The sequence below is a fragment of the Dipodomys merriami genome, unplaced genomic scaffold, assembly GCF_024711535.1.
Source record: "Dipodomys merriami isolate MVZ:Mamm:240054 unplaced genomic scaffold, mDipMer1.0.p SCAF_24, whole genome shotgun sequence".
NCBI lineage: Eukaryota > Metazoa > Chordata > Mammalia > Rodentia > Heteromyidae > Dipodomys > Dipodomys merriami.
Window position 1 is genome coordinate 24,425,913 of NW_027203826.1, and position 19,038 is coordinate 24,444,950.

The following is a 19,038-nucleotide window of genomic DNA, read 5'->3' on the forward strand; positions in this document are numbered from 1 at the left end:
TTGATGGAGAAGCCTAAGACGGCACCAGATGACACAACCTACATCCTGAGGCAGACCATTCTGTGTTAAAGCTCAGCCAGCTCAATTCAATGCAAAGAGCATAGCTCTGTGGAGATTCTGAAATACACTTCGTGAGCTCTGGAGCTCTGAGGAGAAAAGCCTGCCTTGATTCTGTGATCCAGAACAGGTCTTATCAGATCATTTTCATGATGCCCTGAAAGTAGGCAGAAAGTAGGATTAGTCAGTTTTATAATAATTTTTTTTTTGGGGGGGTCAGGTCCTGGGGCCTGAACTCTGGGCCTGGGCGCTGTCCCTAAGCTCTTCAGCTCAAGGCTAGCGCTCTACCACTTGAGCCACAGCGCCACTTCCGGCTTTTTTCTTTTTGCTTATGTGGTGCTGAGGAATCGAACCCAGGGCCTCAGGCATGCAAGGCAAGCGCTCTACCACTGAGCCACCTTCCCAGCCCCGGTTTTATAATAATTTTGTTTCTACTCTGTCCCAACGTATTTTATCCAAATGTTTTGAGAGAAAAGGCTGATTCTGAATATAGATGTAATTTATTGGTAGATATTTATTTAAGATTTCCTTACATCTTAAAAAAAAAAACTTGAGCTGTACAAAGGAGTTTCAACTTAACATGTCAGTTTATTAGTACAACGCATTTTGATGATTGTTGCCTCCCATCGTTCACACCATGTCTATCCCAACCCTGCCTAGCTCTTCAAGTTTCTTAGTTCTATTTTCACATGATTTTTTTTCCCCCCCGCACAGTGAGCATTCTCTACTTGATATTCTAAATTGATCCAAAAGGTTTGTTTCTAATCAAGAAGATGAGGCCTTTATGCCTGTATAAACATGGTTCCTATTACTTGGGGTAAAGAATTCGAAGATACATTTATAATTCTAACAGGCTAATGGTTAAAATAATTCTTTAGTCCAAAATTTTAAAGCCTTTTTTATGCAAGGAAATCTTTCTTAAAAGGCCAATAAAGGGGCTGGGTATGAGGCTTAATGGTAGAGTGCTTGCCTAGCATGCATGAAGCCTTGGGTTCGATTCCTCAGTACCACATAAACAGAAAAAGCCAGAAGTGACACTGTGGCTCAAGAGGTAGAGTGCTAGCCTTGAGCAAAAGAAGCTCAGGGACAATGCCCAGGCCCTGAGTTCAAGCCCCATGACCTACCCCCCCGCCCCCCCCCCAAAAAAAGAAGGCCAATGAAGACTGTAGGCCTTCTGGATGGTAAAGTAAGGTGGCAGGTAGGAAAAGGTGAAAAAATCTCAGAGGAATGAGGAACAGAGTCCAACCATTCTTTGACAAAGTGCACCAGAGACTTTCAGCCACTTAAAGAGTTACTGATTTGATCTATTGTGTAATAAATGTTTGCTGCTCTCTTTGGCCAACTCTGTATTATAAACTGTGTCCTATTTTTTTCAGAAGGTCTCATAAATATGCTTAATGAATGAACTGGCCAATTGGGATGAGTAAGTGTATTAAGCGCCAAAGAATCAAGCTTTGAGGTCACTGGGGCAGAAAAGTTAGCTAGATTCAAACTCCAAAACAAATAACAAAAATAAGGCTAGAGGCTTCAGCCTATAAAGTATATCCTGTTGAAGGGTAGAGACTGAGGCTGAAGAGTAGAGAAGCTGGTATCTGAGGATTGCAATTTGAAGCCAGCTAGGACAGTGAAGTCAGAGTCTTATCTCCAATTAATCCCCCCTCCAATCCTCCTTCCTCCACCCCCCACCCCCCACCCCAAAAAAAGGAAGTGATTAGCAGTTTAAATGTATTCTGATTTACCCAATGGTACCAAAGGGTAACGGTAAATATTTAAGAATGCTTGGCATACAGTTAATGTTTAGTAAATGCTGGCTATTATTATTATTTTATGTTAGCCATGGGGCTTGGACTCAGGGCCTGGGCACTGTCCCTGAGCTCTTTTGCTCAAGGCTAGCGCTCTACCACTTTAACAGCTCCACTTGCAGTTATCTGGTGGTTAATTAGAGATAAGAGTCTCAGGGACTTTCCTGCCTAGGCTGGCTTTGAACCACAATCCTCAGATCTCAGACTCCTGAGTAGCTAGGGTTATAGGTGTGAGCCACCAGTGCCCAGCCATGTTAAATTACCAGTAAATTTCAGAACCAGAGTTGGGGGCTAGAAATCTAATTCCTCCACTTACTAGCTATGTTACTGTGAGAAAATTTTAACTTCTGTGCTTCAGTTTTCCACCTATAATTGCTACTCCTGGAGCCTTGACTATACCTAGGGGTGCCTGTGACCAGGAACCCTCCAACATTCTGCAATGCCCCCCACATGTTTAAGCATACCTTATCAACAATAGTTCCAAGTACAAAATTTCCTTCACTTGCAAAACCTTGAAAAATATTCTCCACAGTTGATTAATACCATTAACACGCTGCAGAATTCCTAATCTGTGTGAAGAATGCCAGTGGAGACTATAGCTAATGAGAAAAGACTCCAGTGTTTCCTCTTGTTTTGATTCTCAGCTCCAGGGCTTGAACTCAGGCCCTCACACTCTCAGCTCTCTTGCTCATGGCTGGTACTCTACCACGTGAGCCACGCCTCCAGCCTGCTCTCTACTGGTTTATCAGAGATAGAGTCTCACAGAATTTCTGTTGGCGGACCACCAACCTCAATCATTAAAGTCTCAGTCTCCTGAGGATCTAGAATTTACAAGTGTGATCATTGGTGCTTGGCAAAATTCCATTTTTTTAATACAGTGCGTTATAAAGCACTGAATGATATTCAGAAATGGAAACAACCCAGTTGTTGGTTTAGTTTTCATTTTGTCTTGTTTGTCTGTCTTTGGGAGGATGGGAGGAGGGAGCACAGATATGGAGGGACAAAAGTACTCACTAGATACTATGTAGAAAATGAACCTGTGGGTAGGATAGGAGGGAAAAAATGGGAGAGATTGAGGGAAAGGGGGACATTATCCAAAAAGAAAGGTACTCTTGACCTGACCTGTATACAAATAGAGGAGAGAACGTCCATATCACCTATACTGGGAGGTAATTTTTCTCACCGTTTTCTTATGCTCCCCAGCAGTTAGTAAGACTATATCTTCCTCTTGAATCTCCATTAGTCTGATTAATTCCAATCTCTGATCCTCTGTTACGAGTTTAGCAACTGGTGAATTCCAGTTTCTACTGGCTTTTAGGAATATAGGTAAGACTTCCTGTAATAAAAAGGGTTGTTTACATATTATTGTTATTACTAAGTTTGTACAAAGGGGTTACAATTGCATAATCACATTTTTTTTTTTTGCTGGTCATGGGGCCTGAACTCTGGGCCTGGGTGCTGTCCCTCAGCTCTTCAGCTCAAGGCTAGCGCTGTACCACTTGAGTCACAGCACCACTTCCAGCTTTTTCTGTTTATGTGGTGCTAAGGAATTGAACCCATGGCCTCATGCATGCTAGGCAAGCACTCTACCACTGAGCCACCTTCCCAGCCCCTAATCACATTTTTTTAAAAGTGAGATTGACCTAGCTACTCAGGAGGCTGAGATCTGAGGATCGCGGTTCAAAGCCAGCCCGGGCAGGAGAGACCGTGAGACTCCTATCTCCAATAAACCACCAGAAAACCAGAAGTGGCGCTGTAGCTCAAGTGGTAGAGCGCTCGCCTTGAGCTGAAGAGCTGAGGGACAGCGTCCAGGCCCAGAGTTCAAGCCCCAGGACCGACAAAAAAAAAAAAAAAAGTGAGATTGATTTATTTCTTGTAGTTCAAAAATTTCTTGGTCCAGCTGGGCGCTGGTGGCTCACACCTGTCATCCTAGCTACTCAGGAGGCTGAGATCTGAGGATTGCGATTCAACGCCAGCCCGGGCATGAAAGTCCATGAGACTCTTATCTCCAATAAAAACCACTAGAAAACCGGAAGTGGCACTGTGGCTCAAGCGGTAGAAAGCTTGCCTAGAGCTGAAGAGTGTGAGGACAGTGCCCAAGCCTGAAGTTCAAGCCCCACGACCAACCAAAAAAAAAAATTTCTTGGTCCACTGGAAACCAGTGGCTCACGCCTATAATCCTAGCTACTCAGAAGGCTGAGATCTGAGGATCACTGTTCAAACCAAGCCTGGATAGGAAAGTCCAAGAGACTCTTATCTCCAATAAACCAGAAAAACCGGAAGTGGCACTGTGGCTCAAGTGGTAGTGTGCTCGCCTTGAGCTGAAGAGCTGAGGGACAATGACCAGGCCCAGAGTTCAAGCCCCATGACCAACAAAAATAAAATAAATAAATAAAAATTCCTTGGTCCTAGAAGAAGAGACTTGCCATGAATTATCTCTGTTCTCTCCCTCAAGCCCTCAAGATGATAGGAAAGGAATTTTTAAAAAGTATTCTCACTATAAGCCGGGCGCCGGTGGCTCACGCCTGTAATCCTAGCTACTCAGGAGGCTGAGATCTGAGGATCGCGGTTCAAAGCCAGCCCGGGCAGGAAAGACCGTGAGACTCCTATCTCCAATAAACCACCAGAAAACCGGAAGTGGCGCTGTAGCTTAAGTGGTAGAGTGCTCGCCTTGAGCTGAAGAGCTGAGGGACAGCGCCCAGGCCCAGAGTTCAAGACCCACGACCGACAAAAAAAAAAAAAAAAGTATTCTCACTATAATGAAAACAAGAAAGAGAAAGAAAAGGGGTGGGAAGTAGGGAAGTAGCACCAGTAAGTTAAAGGTTTCTGTAAACTTTAGACCATTGCAAGTGATGGAGTGAGAAAGGCTGAAGAAGCTAGATTCAGGAAGCTCCAGAGCTTCCAGGACAATGAAAGCTCCAGTGAACACGTGAACACGGGGGTGGCCTCAGAACCAGGAGCAAGATTTACCTTGCAGAATCTGGGAAAGGCTCAGGACTCACAAGACCAAGTCCCTGGCATGACAGCCATTTACAAAGCACTGTCAGGAACCAAGTATTTTCACTCAGCTTTAAAAAAATGCCTTTTACAAGGTGCGGACTGAACCCTTGCATAACCTGAACATGTCTTCTTCTTAACTATGCACAGAAGATCAAGTACTATATACTGAAGTAACTCTGCAGCATTAAAAGAAAAGACAAGACAAAGCTAAAACAAGAAAAATGACCTAAAAAATAAAGAACATAATTACAGGCCATGTATAGTAGTTCTTGCCTATGATCCTAGCTACTTGGGAGGTATAAGTACTAGGATCACTGTCTGAAGCTGGCTTTTGACAGGCAAAATGAGATCCTATATGAAAAACAAATTAAATAAAAATGGCAAGGACTAGATCTCAAGTCGTAGCTGAGTTCAAACCTTAGTATCACCAAAATATCCCTCTACTCAATTATCATGAAAGGATCCTTTCTTTCTCTGCCCCCTCTTTCTTTTTTCTTTCTTGTACATTCTTTCTTTTTTTGTTTTAAGACAGGGTCTCCATATTTAGCCCAACCTATCCTGAAACTTGTGGCTCTCCTTGCCTTAGCCTCCCTGGTGCTGGAATTACAAGCACTCACTACCACACCTAGCTCAAAAGTATGTTTCTATAGAAAAAGAGAACTGCTAGTTCTTTAACTTTTTTTTTTTTTTTTGTCGGTCCTGGGGCTTGAACTCTGGGCCTGGGCGCTGTCCCTCAGCTCTTCAGCTCAAGGCAAGTGCTCTACCACTTGAGCTACAGCGCCACTTCTGGTTTTCTGGTGGTTTATTGGAGATAGGAGTCTCACGGTCTCTCCTGCCTGGGCTGGCTTTGAACCGCGATCCTCAGATCTCAGCCTCCTGAGTAGCTAGGATTACAGGCTTGAGCCACCAGCGCCCGGCTAGCTCCTCCACCTTTTTTTTTTTTTGGCCAGTCCTGGGGTTTGAACTAGGGGCCCAGACCCTGTTCCTGAGTTTCTTTTTGCTCAAGGATAGTGCTCTACCACCACTTCTGGATTTTTCTGAGTAGATTTTATTGGAGATAAGAGTCTCGAAGACTTCTTTCTTGCTTCCAACAGCGATCCTCACATCTCAGCCTCCTTAGTAGCTAGGATTACAGGTGTAAGCCACCATTGTCCAGTAGCACTTTTTTCTTTTTGGTACTAATACTAGGACTTGAACTCAGGGCCTCACCATCTTGCTTAGCTTTTCCACTACTATAAGAGTCTCACAGCTTTTTCTGCCTGGGCTGGCTTTGAACTGTGATTCTTAGATCTCAGCCTGGTGGGTTAAAAGGCTTTTCATTGTACATTAATTTTCACACATTTCCTTTACCCATTTTGTAAACTACTACTTTTATCTTGTTGAAACATTCTCCTACTGGTCTTTGTGCTTGCTCTTTTCTTTCTTCTTAGGAGGTGGCAATAGGCTGTTTTCATTACATAAATGTAATGTTTTCACATGGTTATAGACAGTAAAAAAAGCTCTGAATTTTCCTTTTCTTTCAAGTCATTATAACATGAACATTTTTTTCCCTATGTTAATAACGCTTTAGGAAACACACATAAAAAGGGATTTTACAGCTGGGTACTGGCAGCTCATGCCTGTAATCTTAGCTACTCAGGAGGCTGAGATATGTGCTTACCTGATTAAATTGGTCAGCTGCAAACTGTTTAATGGATTCAATGTCTTTCCTTTTTATGTGTTTCTGTCAAAAGAAAATCAAAGTAGCAATATGACACTAGTTTCATAAACACATTCAAAACATACAGGCTTGAGAAAACAGAATCATGATTCACTTACAACTCCTTCAGGGACACAGATGGCTTTGGCCTTTCCCTGGGGCTTGCTAAGTGCATCTTGAAGAAATCTTATCTCTGTCTTTCTGAACACACTGCTGACATCTACAATCTAGAAAATGGGAAATAAAAAAGGGTGAAGTCACTTTTATCTCAAAACATTTAAAAAATACAATTTTAAAGACAGAAGTAGATCTTGCTAAGTTAACATTTACAGAGTACCTTAATATCATTATGACTATACATTCATCTCATTTACATACCAAGAGTATGAGGTTGGCACTCTTACTATTCTCATTTCTAAATGAGAAAATGGAGTGGCTGGGAAGGTAGCTCAGTGGTAGAGCGCTTGCCTTGCATGCTCGAGGCCCTGGGTTTGATTCTTCAGCACAACATAAGCAAAAAGAAAAAAGCTGGAAGTGGCGCTGTGGCTCAAGTGGTAGAGCGCTAGCCTTGAGCTGAAGAGCTCAGGGACAGCGCCCAGGCCCAGAGTTCAGGCCCCACGACCAGACCAAAAAAAAAAAAAAAAGAAAGAAAACCTAAATGAGAAAATGGAGACATAGATAAGGAATTAACTCATCCAAGATGACACAGCTAGAAAGAGGCAAAGCCAAGATTGAACCTAAAGAGTTTGACTTAAGAATCACTATTTTAGATAGGTACCAGTGGCTTAAGCCTGTAATCCTAGCTATTTAGACAGTTGAGATTTGAGGATCCTAATTCCAAGACAGCCCGAAGACAAATCTGGAGATTATACACTTATCTCCAATTAACCATCAAAAGCTGAAAGTTGAGGTGTGGCTCAAATACTAGTACTAGTCTTAAGTGAAAAAGCCAAGCAAGAACTCAAGTCCAGAGTTCAAAACCCAGTAACAGCACAAAACAAAACAAAGAACCACTATTCTATATTTCAAATGAAGAAACAAAAGGAGTATGTATGTACTGTATATAGTAGAGTTTGAACTCGGGGACTCAGGTTTGCATGACTTGCTTACTCAGTTGGAACTCTGCCATTTGAGCCAGACCTCCAGTTCTGGTTTTTACTGATTATTTTTAGAAATAGAATCTCACAGACTTTCAGCCTGGGCTGGCTTTGAACTTTGATCCTATGGATCTCAACTTCCTTAATAGTTAGAATTACATGCTTGAATCTCTGTCCAAGCAAAACAAGAAGTATTTACATTGTAAGCTATAAGTATGTAGTTATCATTTCATATATATATATATATATATATATATATATATATATATATATATATATATATATCCTAACAGTACTGCCTATCCTAATAGTAGTGACTATTTAATGACCTGGAAGAATTCAATTTTTTTTTTTTTGGTCGGTTGTGGGTCTTGAACTCTGGGCTTGGGCACTGTCCCTGTGTTCTTCAGCTCAAGGCAAGCACTTGAGCCACAGCACCACTTCCGGTTTTCAAGTGGATCATTGGAGATAAGAGTCTCATGGACTTTCCTGCCCTGCCCGAGATTGGCTTTGAACCGTGATCCTCAGATCTCAGCCTCCTGAGTAGCTAGAATTATAGGCGTGAGCCACCGTTGCCCAGCAAGAATTGAATTTTTAGAGAATATGCAGGGAGTTTTCTGAGATGAAATGTCATTAAGGGATATTGCTCTGCAAGAGCAAATGACTGGTGTTTTTTTTTTTTGGGGTCCGGTCGTGGGGCCTGAACTCTGGGCCTGGGCTCTGTCCCTCAGCTCTTCAGCTCAAGACTAGCGCTCTACCACTTGAGTCACAGTGCCACTTCCGGCTTTTTTCTTTTTGCTTATGTGATGCATCGAGGAATTGAACCCAGGGCCTCAGGCATGCAAGGCAAGCGCGCTACCACTGAGCCACCTTCCCAGCCCTGACTGGTGGTTTAGTAGTGTACACACTACCTTTGCCCTTAAATACTGATAGGTAGGAAGTGGTGCTGTGGCTCAAGTGGCAAAGCACTAGCCTTGAGCTGAAGAGCTAAGGGACAGCGCTCAGGCCCAAAGTTCAAGCTCCACAACTGACCAAAAAAACCCCCAAAAAACTGATAGGTAATAATAATCTAAATGATTGTGTTCACTTTTGAGCTCTTTATAGACCAAGGAAAATGAGTAACTTCTAATCATTTGCCTTCTAAGGGCTGTTTTGGCATTAAAAAATTGAAAGAGCAGTTTTCTTTCTTTTTTTTAAATGTAGAAATACAAACTTTGTAGCAAGAATCTTGTTCTTGGGAATGGGTCTTGGAACATAATAGCAAAAAACAGCACTGTAAGGCTGATAATATATTCTTTCTCCCTACAGCTTTGGCAACAAGAGTAACAAGCTAAGGTAACAACAAAAGCATGATCCAATCTTGTATAACACTTTTAAATTTCATCAAAATGATTTAAAAGACTTTGGAGGGGCTGGGAAGGTGGCTCAGTGGTAGAGCGCTTGCCTTGCATGCTCGAGGCCCTGGGTTCGATTCCTCAGCACCACATAAGCAAAAAGAAAAAAGCCGGAAGTGGCGCTGTGGCTCCAGTGGTAGAGCGCTAGCCTTGAGCTGAAGAGCTGAGGGACAGCACCCAGGCCCAGAGTTCAGGCCCCACGACCGGACCCCCCCCCAAAAAAAAAAAAAGACTTTGGAGCCGAGTGCCATTTGCTCATGTCTATCTATAATCCCAGCTACTCAGGAGGCTGAGATCCGAAGATCTCAGTTCAAAGCCAGCTAGGGCAGGAAAGTCTTTGAGACTGTTATCTCCAATAAACCACCAAAATAAGCCAGAAATAGAGCTGTGGCTCAAAGCATTAATAGTACTGCCCTTGAGCACAAAAATCTCAGGGACAGTACCCAGGACTGGCATATGTGCATGCACTTACACACACACGACTTTGGAGCAGGGTCCTGGAAAAGTAAAGACAGTACCTTCATCCCAAAGCGAGTGTCTGGTTTATCAGTTCCATAGCTGCTTAATGCCTCAGCAAAAGTCATAGAAGGAAAAGGAGTCACTACAGGATCTTTATCACTGGGCCAGGAATAGTGAAGCAAACCCTCAATCAAACTCTGGACCCCCTTCTGGTCTACAAAAGACATCTCTATGTCAATCTGAAACCAAAATAACACAAGGAAAGTAACTTGAATAGTCAAAATATGCATATTTTCAGCTTTCATGATGTCAGTCTTCTGTCTATAAATACTTAATACATGGAAAGGATATACATTTTATTATACACCTGTTTTATGTCAAGAACTGTGCTAATGCCTACCATATATCAATTAGTTTAGTACCCACAATTACTTCGTGACATATCTGTACTCAGCAAGTAGTAAAGTTAGGGTTGATCCCTGGGCTGTCCAACTCCAAGGTACATGTATATTATAAATATAATATTTATTCATTGTATCTTATTTTTGCCAGTACTGGGGCATCCAGTTAGGGCCTGGGTGCTGTCCTGTAGCTTTTTTGCTCAAAGATGATGCTCTACCACTTGAACCACAGTTCCACTTCCAACTTTTCTGGTGGTTAACTGGATATAGCAGTCTCACAAACTTTCCTGCTGGGGCTGGCTTTGCACTGCCGTCCTGAGATATCGGCCTTTTGAGTAGATAAGATTACAGGCATGAGCCACCAGCGTCCGACTTAATTTATTTTTTAAAATTATGTTTAAATAATTGTAAAAAGGGGATTTCAATTCAACATGTCAGTTTGAGAACAATGCATTTTGCTATCATGTCTTTCATCATTCTTCTCCTACACCTATCCTAACCCCCGCCATTTCCCGCTAGCTCTATTTCTAGATATCCAACTCCAATTATTTCATCACACTTATTAATGCTATCATACAGAAACCAAATCACAATGTCCACAGAAATATCAATATACAAAATTATCGTTCTGCTTTTCTATCTTGTTAAAAATAACACATTTTTTTAATAGTATTGGGATATTCTTTTTTTTTTTTGTCGATCATGGGGCCTGAACTCTGGGCCTGGGCACTGTCCCTCAGCTCTTCAGCTCAAGGCTAGCACTCTACCACTTGAGCCACAGCGCCACTTCCGGCTTTTTATACTTATGTGGTGCTGATGAATCGAACCCAGGGCCTCATGCATGCAAGGCAAGCACTCTACCACTGAGCCACCTTCCCACCCCCAGGATATTGATTCTTTTTTTTTTTTTTTTTATTGTGTTCTTAATGTACAAAAGACCATATCATATTAAAACATTAAGGACTTCTGGAATTTCTCTGTTGATCACTACTTTCCTTATGAGAAGGGCACAGGAAAACAACTAAAATTAAATGAGAGCCCATTAATTGGTAAATATAATGACATGTATATAATGACATGTAATATGATTTCCTTGGACTTGAAATAAAATACTTGGCTCTAGTATATTTGAATTTGTAAGGGAAAGTAACGACTGCTCAGTACCTGAGTAAATTCAGGCTGTCTGTCTGGTTTTGAGCCTTCATCTCGGTAACATCGAGCAACTTGAAAATATCTGCAATTGAAAAAAATAGCATTAACTGAATCATGAGACTAAGATGACACAATTTTCTTCTTAAAGTCGATGGCAGCTGGGCGCTAGTGGCTCACGCCTGTAATCCTAGCTACTCAGAAGGCTGAGATCTGAGGATTGAGGTTCAAAGCCAGCCCGGGCAGGAAAGACCGTGAGACTCCTATCTCCAATAAACCACCAGAAAACCGGAAGTGGCGCTGTAGCTCAAGTGGTAGAGCGCTTGCCTTGAGCTGAAGAGCTGAGGGACAGCGCCCAGGCCCAGAGTTCAAGCACCATGACCGACAAAAAAAAAAAAAAAAGTCGATGGCAATGCAAGTGATGGAATAAATTCATAGTGATATCAAAAAATGTAAGAAGCTAGTTTTCATCTGATCAGACAGGGCTGACCTGAGCAGTTACTCTTTTTTATATGCTGTTTTCAAAATAGACTCTGACACATTTGGATATTCATACATGAGATTAGTGTGCAAGCCAATCCATGCTTCTTTTCATATACATTTATTTTTCAGTACTAGAGATTGAATTCTTCCACTCCTATACATAGCCAAATTGAAATGCTGCTGCTTTATGAGATGAGTACACTTGAACCTTCCCTTGTTACGCCATTCCAACTTCTCTCCACCTGCTGCAGTGCAGCCCTCACTCTGAAGGGCTAGCTCATAATTCTTCCTCTGTTTTCCTGGAGAATGCAATTGCAATTCATATCTTGAATTATTTAATGGTTTGCTTTACTCACTCTCCTACTCTGTTTTGCTAGTCTCATTAACTCCTTGAAAACAAAAATCTCCTTTTTAAAAAAAATCCTTTGCTACATTTACTAGCAAAAAGTTTTCATCCTCTTGCATAATAAACATTATCTTGAAAAGGTCATCATTTTTGGTGGTACTGGAGTTTGAACTAAAGGCCCCATGCTTGCTAGGCAGGATCTCTCCCGCTAAGCCACACCTCCAATCTTCCCTCTCAAAATAAACTTTAAAGGATGATTACTACCAATTTTCAACGTACAAGTGTTTTCTGAATTCGTGTAAATTTTCTAAGCTTCTCTTTCGATCAGACAATGGGTTTTCTTCATCCCTCCCTTCTTCTCCTTTTATGACAACTAACAGCATTAAAAACAAAACAAAACCTCACCTGTCTAAACCACCAACCATCAGAAGCTGCTTAAATTGTTGAGGACTCTGAGGGAGAGAATAAAACTTTCCAGGCTCCCTGGATGGTACTAAAAACTCCTTGGCACCCTTTTAAAGAAAAAAGAGAGAGGAGAGAAATGACTAACAACAAAAATTAAGCCAGCTGAAGGTATACTTCAACTCATCAATGAAATCAGCAAAGAAATTAATTTCTTGAAGGAAATAAGAGCAGAGTTCTCACAATGATAGAGATAATTTCTCATTTACCTTTTGGTCCCTTGTTCATATATAATACAATTTATTTTTCTTAATTGTACATTAGGATTTTTTTTGGCCAGTGGTGGAGCTTGAACTCAGAGCCTGGGCACTGTCCTTTTCTTTTTGCTTAAGGCTAGCACCCTACTACTTGAGCCACAGCTCCACTTTTGGCTTTTTGGTGGTTAATTGGTAACTAGAGATGAGAGTCTCACTAACTTTCCTGGCTAGGCTAGTTTTGAACATGATCCTCAGATCTCAGCTTTCTGAATAGCTATACTTGAATGAGCCACTATCACCTGGCATCAACAAGTTTTTTTTGGTTGTTGTTTTTGTTTTTTTGCCGGCTGCAGGGCTTGAAGTTAGGGACTGGGCGGTGCTGTCTTTGAGCTCTTTTTCCTTGAAGCTCCTGTTCTACCACTTTGAGCCACAGCATCACTTCCAGTTTTCTGGTGGTTAACTGGAGATAAGCATCTCACAGACTGTCCTGCCTGTCTGAGCTGGCTTTGAACTGTAATTCTTAGATCTCAGCCTCCTGAGTAGCTAGGATTATAGGCAGGACACATCAGTGCTTGGCCAAAGAGAGTTTTAAGTAATCAATTCATTATGATTTGCAACTACAGACCCCCAAGGGAAAGAAAATTCATTAGGATAAAAGCTTCTGATTTAAAATACTGATCTACATAATTTTTTCCAATTCTTAAAAAAACACAAACATAGCCGGGCGCTGGTGGCTCACGCCTATAATCCTAGCTACTCAGGAGGCTGAGATCTGAGAATCGTGGTTCAAAGCCAGCCCGGGCAGGAAAGACCGTGAGAATCCTATCTCCAATAAACCACTAGAAAACCGGAAATGGCGCTGTAGCTCAAGTGGTAGAGCGCTCGCCTTGAGCTGAAGAGCTGAGGGACAGCGCCCAGGCCCAGAGTTCAAGCCCCATGACCGACAAAAAAAAAAAAAAAACCACAAACATTACAATGTTTAGGCAATAAGTAACACCAAATAAATAAAGCAAATATAAAATCAGTTTTATGAATAAGAAGACATTATTAGTAAAATTATTTAAAGAACATACATACCCCTGGGGTCCTCTTAAACAATGTTGGGGTTTCTATATCTACAAACCCTATAAAGAGAGCAGAACAGAATTTAATACATAGGAACTGGTCAAATAGTGTCTATAGTACACAAATGAGAGGCTTTTCTTTAACTAGGAATTTGGGCTGCTGCTTGCTGCTGCTGGTTTTTACAGATCCACGAAAGCTGAAGTTTTGCATAAAACCCAATTTTGTTCATAAAGATGATAGTTCTGACATGAAAAAGTCCTAAATATTTGATAATTTCTTCTCTACTGAAGTGTTCCGGTGTTCCAAATGTTCTGCTAATTACAGATACAAACAGCAGGAAAAAAACCCAAGTGTGTTGTTTAATTCACAGGAAACTTCAGAACTCCTTATAAATGATGTAGAAACATGATAGAGAATTAAGAAAACTTGGCTGGACAGTTTGATACACACACACTTATAAACCCAGCTGAGATAAGAGGATCAAGATTTTGAGGGAAGCCTATCACACTAATTTCTGTAATGTAATGTGGCCTCCATGTAGTTTTAAGTTACGGATGCTCAGATCTACTGTGTGCAGTATGGGCAAATCTGAGAAATTTGAGAGCTGAGCTCTCTATGTGTCCTGACCACCTGCAGTTTTTCTTTAGTGATAATGATCTTTATACCTGTGCATATCAAGAGTCTATTTAGTTCCTGAATCATGCTCTAGGACAAAACACTTGAAAATTAACCTTCAAAAACAACTTTATACACTGAGAAACTTCCAGACTTCTGGGAACATCTGGACTAAGGGTTAGGAGAGTATAAAATAAAGCTGGTGAGCCAGGCGCCAATGGCTCATGCCTGTAATCCTAGCTACCCAGAAGGCTGAGATCTGAGGATCACAGTTCAAAGCCAGCATGGGAAAGTCTACGAGACACTTATCTCCAATAAATCACCAGAAAACCGGAAGTGGTGCTGTGGCTCAAGTGGTAGAGCACTAGCCTTGAGCTAAAGAGCTGAGCTGAGGGACAGCACTCAGGCTTAGAGTTCAAGCCCCATGACCGACTAAAATAAATAGATTAATAAAGCTGGTGAATAAATCATGACATGTTAAAATAAAAGGATATTCCATTTTTCCTTACCATGCAGATTACAGAGATACTCCCGCATTTTCATAACCACCTCAGACCTCAATCTCAGATTGTACTGCATTTGGGAGCTGCGCAAATCCAAGTACCGATACTGCAAGCGAAGAGCCTCTGTTTTCTAAACAAATCAAAAGATTTTTGAATGTTCAAAAAGTATTGTCTTTAAATATTTTGAATTTTAGAAAACTCTAGCTCCATCTTAAATTTTAGCATCAAATAGCCTATCGACATGCTAGTCCCCATTTGTTTAAACACTGCCATCCTTAATTCCTATACATTTTTTTTGGAGAGGTAGGGAGCAGTGCTGGGGTTTAAACCCAGAGTCTAGTAAGTGCTCTCTGTACCATGAGCTACATTCCTAGCCCTCAATTCTTATTTAGTCTCTAAGTTGGTTATCATACAGATTTGACATATTGTTTTGCTATTCATTATTATTAACATCACTCCTTCCTGTTTAAAATTTGCTTATTTTATTAAACACTTATCCATTCATGTAAGCCCATAATTGACTGAAAAAAAATTAAAGATTTCAGGTTGGGTGAAGGTGACTCATTCCTATAATCCTAGATACTCAGGAGGCTGAGATCAGGGGATGGTGATTCAAAGCCAGCCCAGGAAAGAAAATAGGTGAGATTCTTATTTTTAAAAAGCCAAAATGGAGCTGTGGCTCAAGTGGTAAGGTACTAGCCTTGAGCACAAAGCTCAGAGATAGCACCCATGCCCTGAGTTCAAGCCCCAGGAAAAGCAAAAAAGTCAAGATTTCAAAGATAGTTTAAGAAAATACACCTTAGTAAGAGATAGCTACAGTTTTATCACCTGAATGAGATATTCACAAGTGCAGGCAATGCAAGAGATGGCAGATGGAATCTCTACTGTTATACTACTAGGAATATAGTGTGTCTTATTATTTTTAAGGCTGCAAATCATAGCATCCCGCTTTGTGCTGGGAACTTAGGGAAAAAAAAACCACTCTTCCCTGGAATGCCTTATTTCTTTGTTATTAAAAACAAAATAAGTAAGAAATACCTTCTTTTCTTTCTGAATGCTTATCTTGGGAAAACTACACATTTTTCTTTCAATAGTACGGTCAATTCTATAATTACATTGCTGTTTGTAAGTACTTCCTTCCAAAATGTTAGACAATAGCAACAAAAAATAACACAACCTGTCAAGTCTTAAGACAGAATCACATTTCAACTTGTTGAAAAAATATGGTAGTGGTTGATGGAGTCTTTTTTTGAAGTGGGAGAGAGTATTTGGGCTTAACTTCAGGACTTCATGTTCTTGCTCAGCTTTCTTGCTTCGTTGCCAGCACTCTACCACTTGAGCCAAGCCTATAGTGTGGCATTTTGCTGATTAATTGGAGTTGTCTTGTAGACTTATCTGCCTGGACTGATTTTGAACTATGATCCTCAAGGACTATTTCCTGAGTAGCTAAGATTACAGGCATGAGCCACCATCTGACTTGTATATGTACTCTTATTTACTTAATAAATTGTCATTATTTTGGAAGAATTCATCAAGAAATCGTAGAAGGAAATGGATTCATTACCTTACTCATGTAACTGTAACCCCTCTGTACAGTATCTTTAGCATAAAAATATATATTATAAAAAAAAGAAATTGTAGAATGGAACAATTCATGATACATCTACAACAAAATGTTTAATTTTATAGAAGTTAAACTTTGTCTTTAAGGAATTCTGAAAATACTGTCGTTATCATTTTCTTGTCAATAAGAGGGCACCTTCACAAAGTCTTTCATTTCAAAGGGCAGCTTCTTGCAGGCATTCAGAAGTTCAGCTGTTTTAACTTTTATTTCAATCTCACCAGTTGGCATTGTCTTAGAGAAAAACAGAAAAGACCCATTTTAGAAATCACTTTCAGGACCCGTAAGCAATGCACATTGTAAAATACATGCCATTTATTTACATATGTAAAGTGTATAGATGCTACATGTGTAGTATGGTATAAAAATTGTGACTATTGCCAGGTGCTGGTGGCTCATGCCTGTTATCCTAGCTACTCAGGAGGCTGAGATCTGAGGATCACGAGATTCAAAGCCAGCCTGGGCAGGAAAGTCTGTGAGACTCTTTATCTCCAATTAACCACTTCGAAATTCAGAAGTAGTGCTGTGGCTCAAGGGGTAGAGCACTCACTTGCCTTGAGCTAAAGCGCTCAGAGACAACACCCAAGCCGAGAGTTCAAGCCCTATGACCAACAACAACAAAACTATGAATGTTTTTTGATTTTTTTTTTTTTTTTTTTTTTTTTGCCCGTCATGGGGCCTGAACTCTGGGTCTGGGCGCTGTCCCTCAGCTCTTCAGCTCAAGGCTAGCGCTCTACCACTGGAGCCACAGCGCCACTTCTGGCTTTTTCTGTTTATGTGGTGCTGAGGAATCGAACCCAGGGCCTCATGCTTGCAAGGCATGCACTCTACCACTGAGCTACGTTCCCAGCCCCTGTTTTTTGATATTTTTGACATAAAGCATAAATGTCTTATGAGAAATCAGCCAGATACATCATGCATTTGTCAACATCAAATGTCTTAGCATGCACATTACACATTGGTATGTTTATAATAGAGATTTTAAGTTCATTTGTAGACTTACTCAGCTTTATAGCCCAGTGTCCAAAAGGTGCTCAATCTATGTTGTCTGAATATGTGCACAGACATTACAAATGCATACAAATAAAAATTTATACAAGGCTGGGTGCCAGTGGCTCACGCATGTAATCCTAGCTACTCAGGAGGCTGAGATCTTAGGATCGAGGTTCAAAGCCAGCCTGGGCAAGAAACTCCATGAGACTCATCTCCAATAATCCACTCAGAAAACTGGAAGTGGCGATGTGTCTCAAGTGGTAGAGCACTAGCTTTGAACTGAAGAGCTGAGGGACAGTGCCCAGGTCTAGAATTCAAGCCCCATAACCGACAAAGGAAAAAAAAATACAATATGTAAACAACTAACTGGATTCTCTTGTCCTGGAGGTCGAGAAATGACAGTCCCAGACACTTTCACCACGGATTCCAAAGGGGCTTCACATAAAATCTTCTTCACAGAGGCAGACGACTACAGAATAAGGAAAATGGTTTCAAGAATCAAATGAACTTTTACAGTAGGATCTCTCAGTAACTCAAAATCTATGATTTAGAAAAATATTAATAGTTACAGCTTATTTGCCATAATATTGGGGCTCAGTTATTTTTTTTTAACAGAATCTGGTAATTCTACCCCCTCTCCCATTTTGACAACATATAATATGGCAAGGGAAGCTATCAATTAGGAGTCTTCTTTCTTCTCTCCTTCCCATTCTTTCTTTCTGAGACACAGTCTTGTTATGTAGTCCAGGCTGGCCTCAAACTCATGATCTCCTTCTTTACTTTCCTGAGCACTAGGATTATAGATGTGCACTCACCACACCCAGTTTCAGTTAAGAATTTAAAAGACCTTCCTTAAAAGAATATGAGGGTCAGGCGCTGGTGGCTCATGCCTGTAATCCTAGCTACTCAGGAGGCTGAGAGCTAAGCATCACGGTTCAAAGCCAGCCTGGGCAGGAAAGCCTGTGAGACTCTTATTTTCAATTAACCACCAGAAAACCAGAAGTGGCGCTGTGGCTCAAGTGGTAGAGTGCTTGCCTTGAGCTGAAGAGCTCAGGGACAGGGTCTAGGCCCAGAGTTCAAGCCCCAAGATCAAAAATAACAACAACAGAAAGAAAAAGAAAAGAAAAGAAAAGGAGAGGAAATTGCCTTACTTGAAATAATTACTATGTATATATATTTTATATATATACATACATATATATATATATATATATGTCTAAGATAATCTTATCAGATGACCATAAATGATGATGCCAAGCTAAATTAACCCCAAGATATGGACAGAAGAGGTTTTCTTTGTTGTTGTTGTTTTTAATGTACTATGTGATTTTTTTTGTTTCTTTTGTATGTTCTTTCTCCAATGTCACTGTATTTGATTTTAGTACCTTGCATCTTGTATACACATTTATCTAATTAGGGGAGGGGGAGGGGAATAACAAAATGCTGAAACAAGGACACAGGATGACCCATTGCAACAATGATACTCACAAGACACTATATTGGAAATTAACTTTACAACTTTATTTTCCTTCTATCCTTAATTCCTTAATAGTTAGGTATCCTTCCAGAGACCTTTTCTTCTGAGAGAGAGAGAGAGAGAGAGAGAGAGAGAGAGAGAGTGTGTGTGTGTGCACACGCGTGCGTGCGCGCCAGTCCTGGGCTTGAACTCAGGGCCTTTTTGTTCTTATTCAGCTA

The 19,038-nt window shown here is 40.9% G+C and overlaps 1 protein-coding gene across 6 annotated transcripts in view; it reads right to left on the reverse strand.

Annotated features, from left to right (window-relative positions):
• The window catches only part of Dars2 (aspartyl-tRNA synthetase 2, mitochondrial), a 31,138-nt gene that overhangs the window by 8,245 nt on the left and 3,855 nt on the right, over window positions 1–19,038 (reverse strand). For 5 of the 6 annotated variants that reach the window (XM_070034446.1, XM_070034450.1, XM_070034448.1 and 2 more), the window contains 10 exons: window positions 17,711–17,812; window positions 16,489–16,584; window positions 14,736–14,859; window positions 13,624–13,670; window positions 12,293–12,399; window positions 11,074–11,143; window positions 9,568–9,747; window positions 6,678–6,785; window positions 6,520–6,582; window positions 3,043–3,195 (listed from right to left, as the gene is read on the reverse strand). In XM_070034446.1, coding sequence (XP_069890547.1) covers window positions 3,043–3,195; window positions 6,520–6,582; window positions 6,678–6,785; window positions 9,568–9,747; window positions 11,074–11,143; window positions 12,293–12,399; window positions 13,624–13,670; window positions 14,736–14,859; window positions 16,489–16,584; window positions 17,711–17,812 — 1,050 coding nt within the window. The remainder of the gene's footprint in view (window positions 1–3,042; window positions 3,196–6,519; window positions 6,583–6,677; window positions 6,786–9,567; window positions 9,748–11,073; window positions 11,144–12,292; window positions 12,400–13,623; window positions 13,671–14,735; window positions 14,860–16,488; window positions 16,585–17,710; window positions 17,813–19,038) is intronic. The other variant, XM_070034449.1, reaches the window with a different exon arrangement.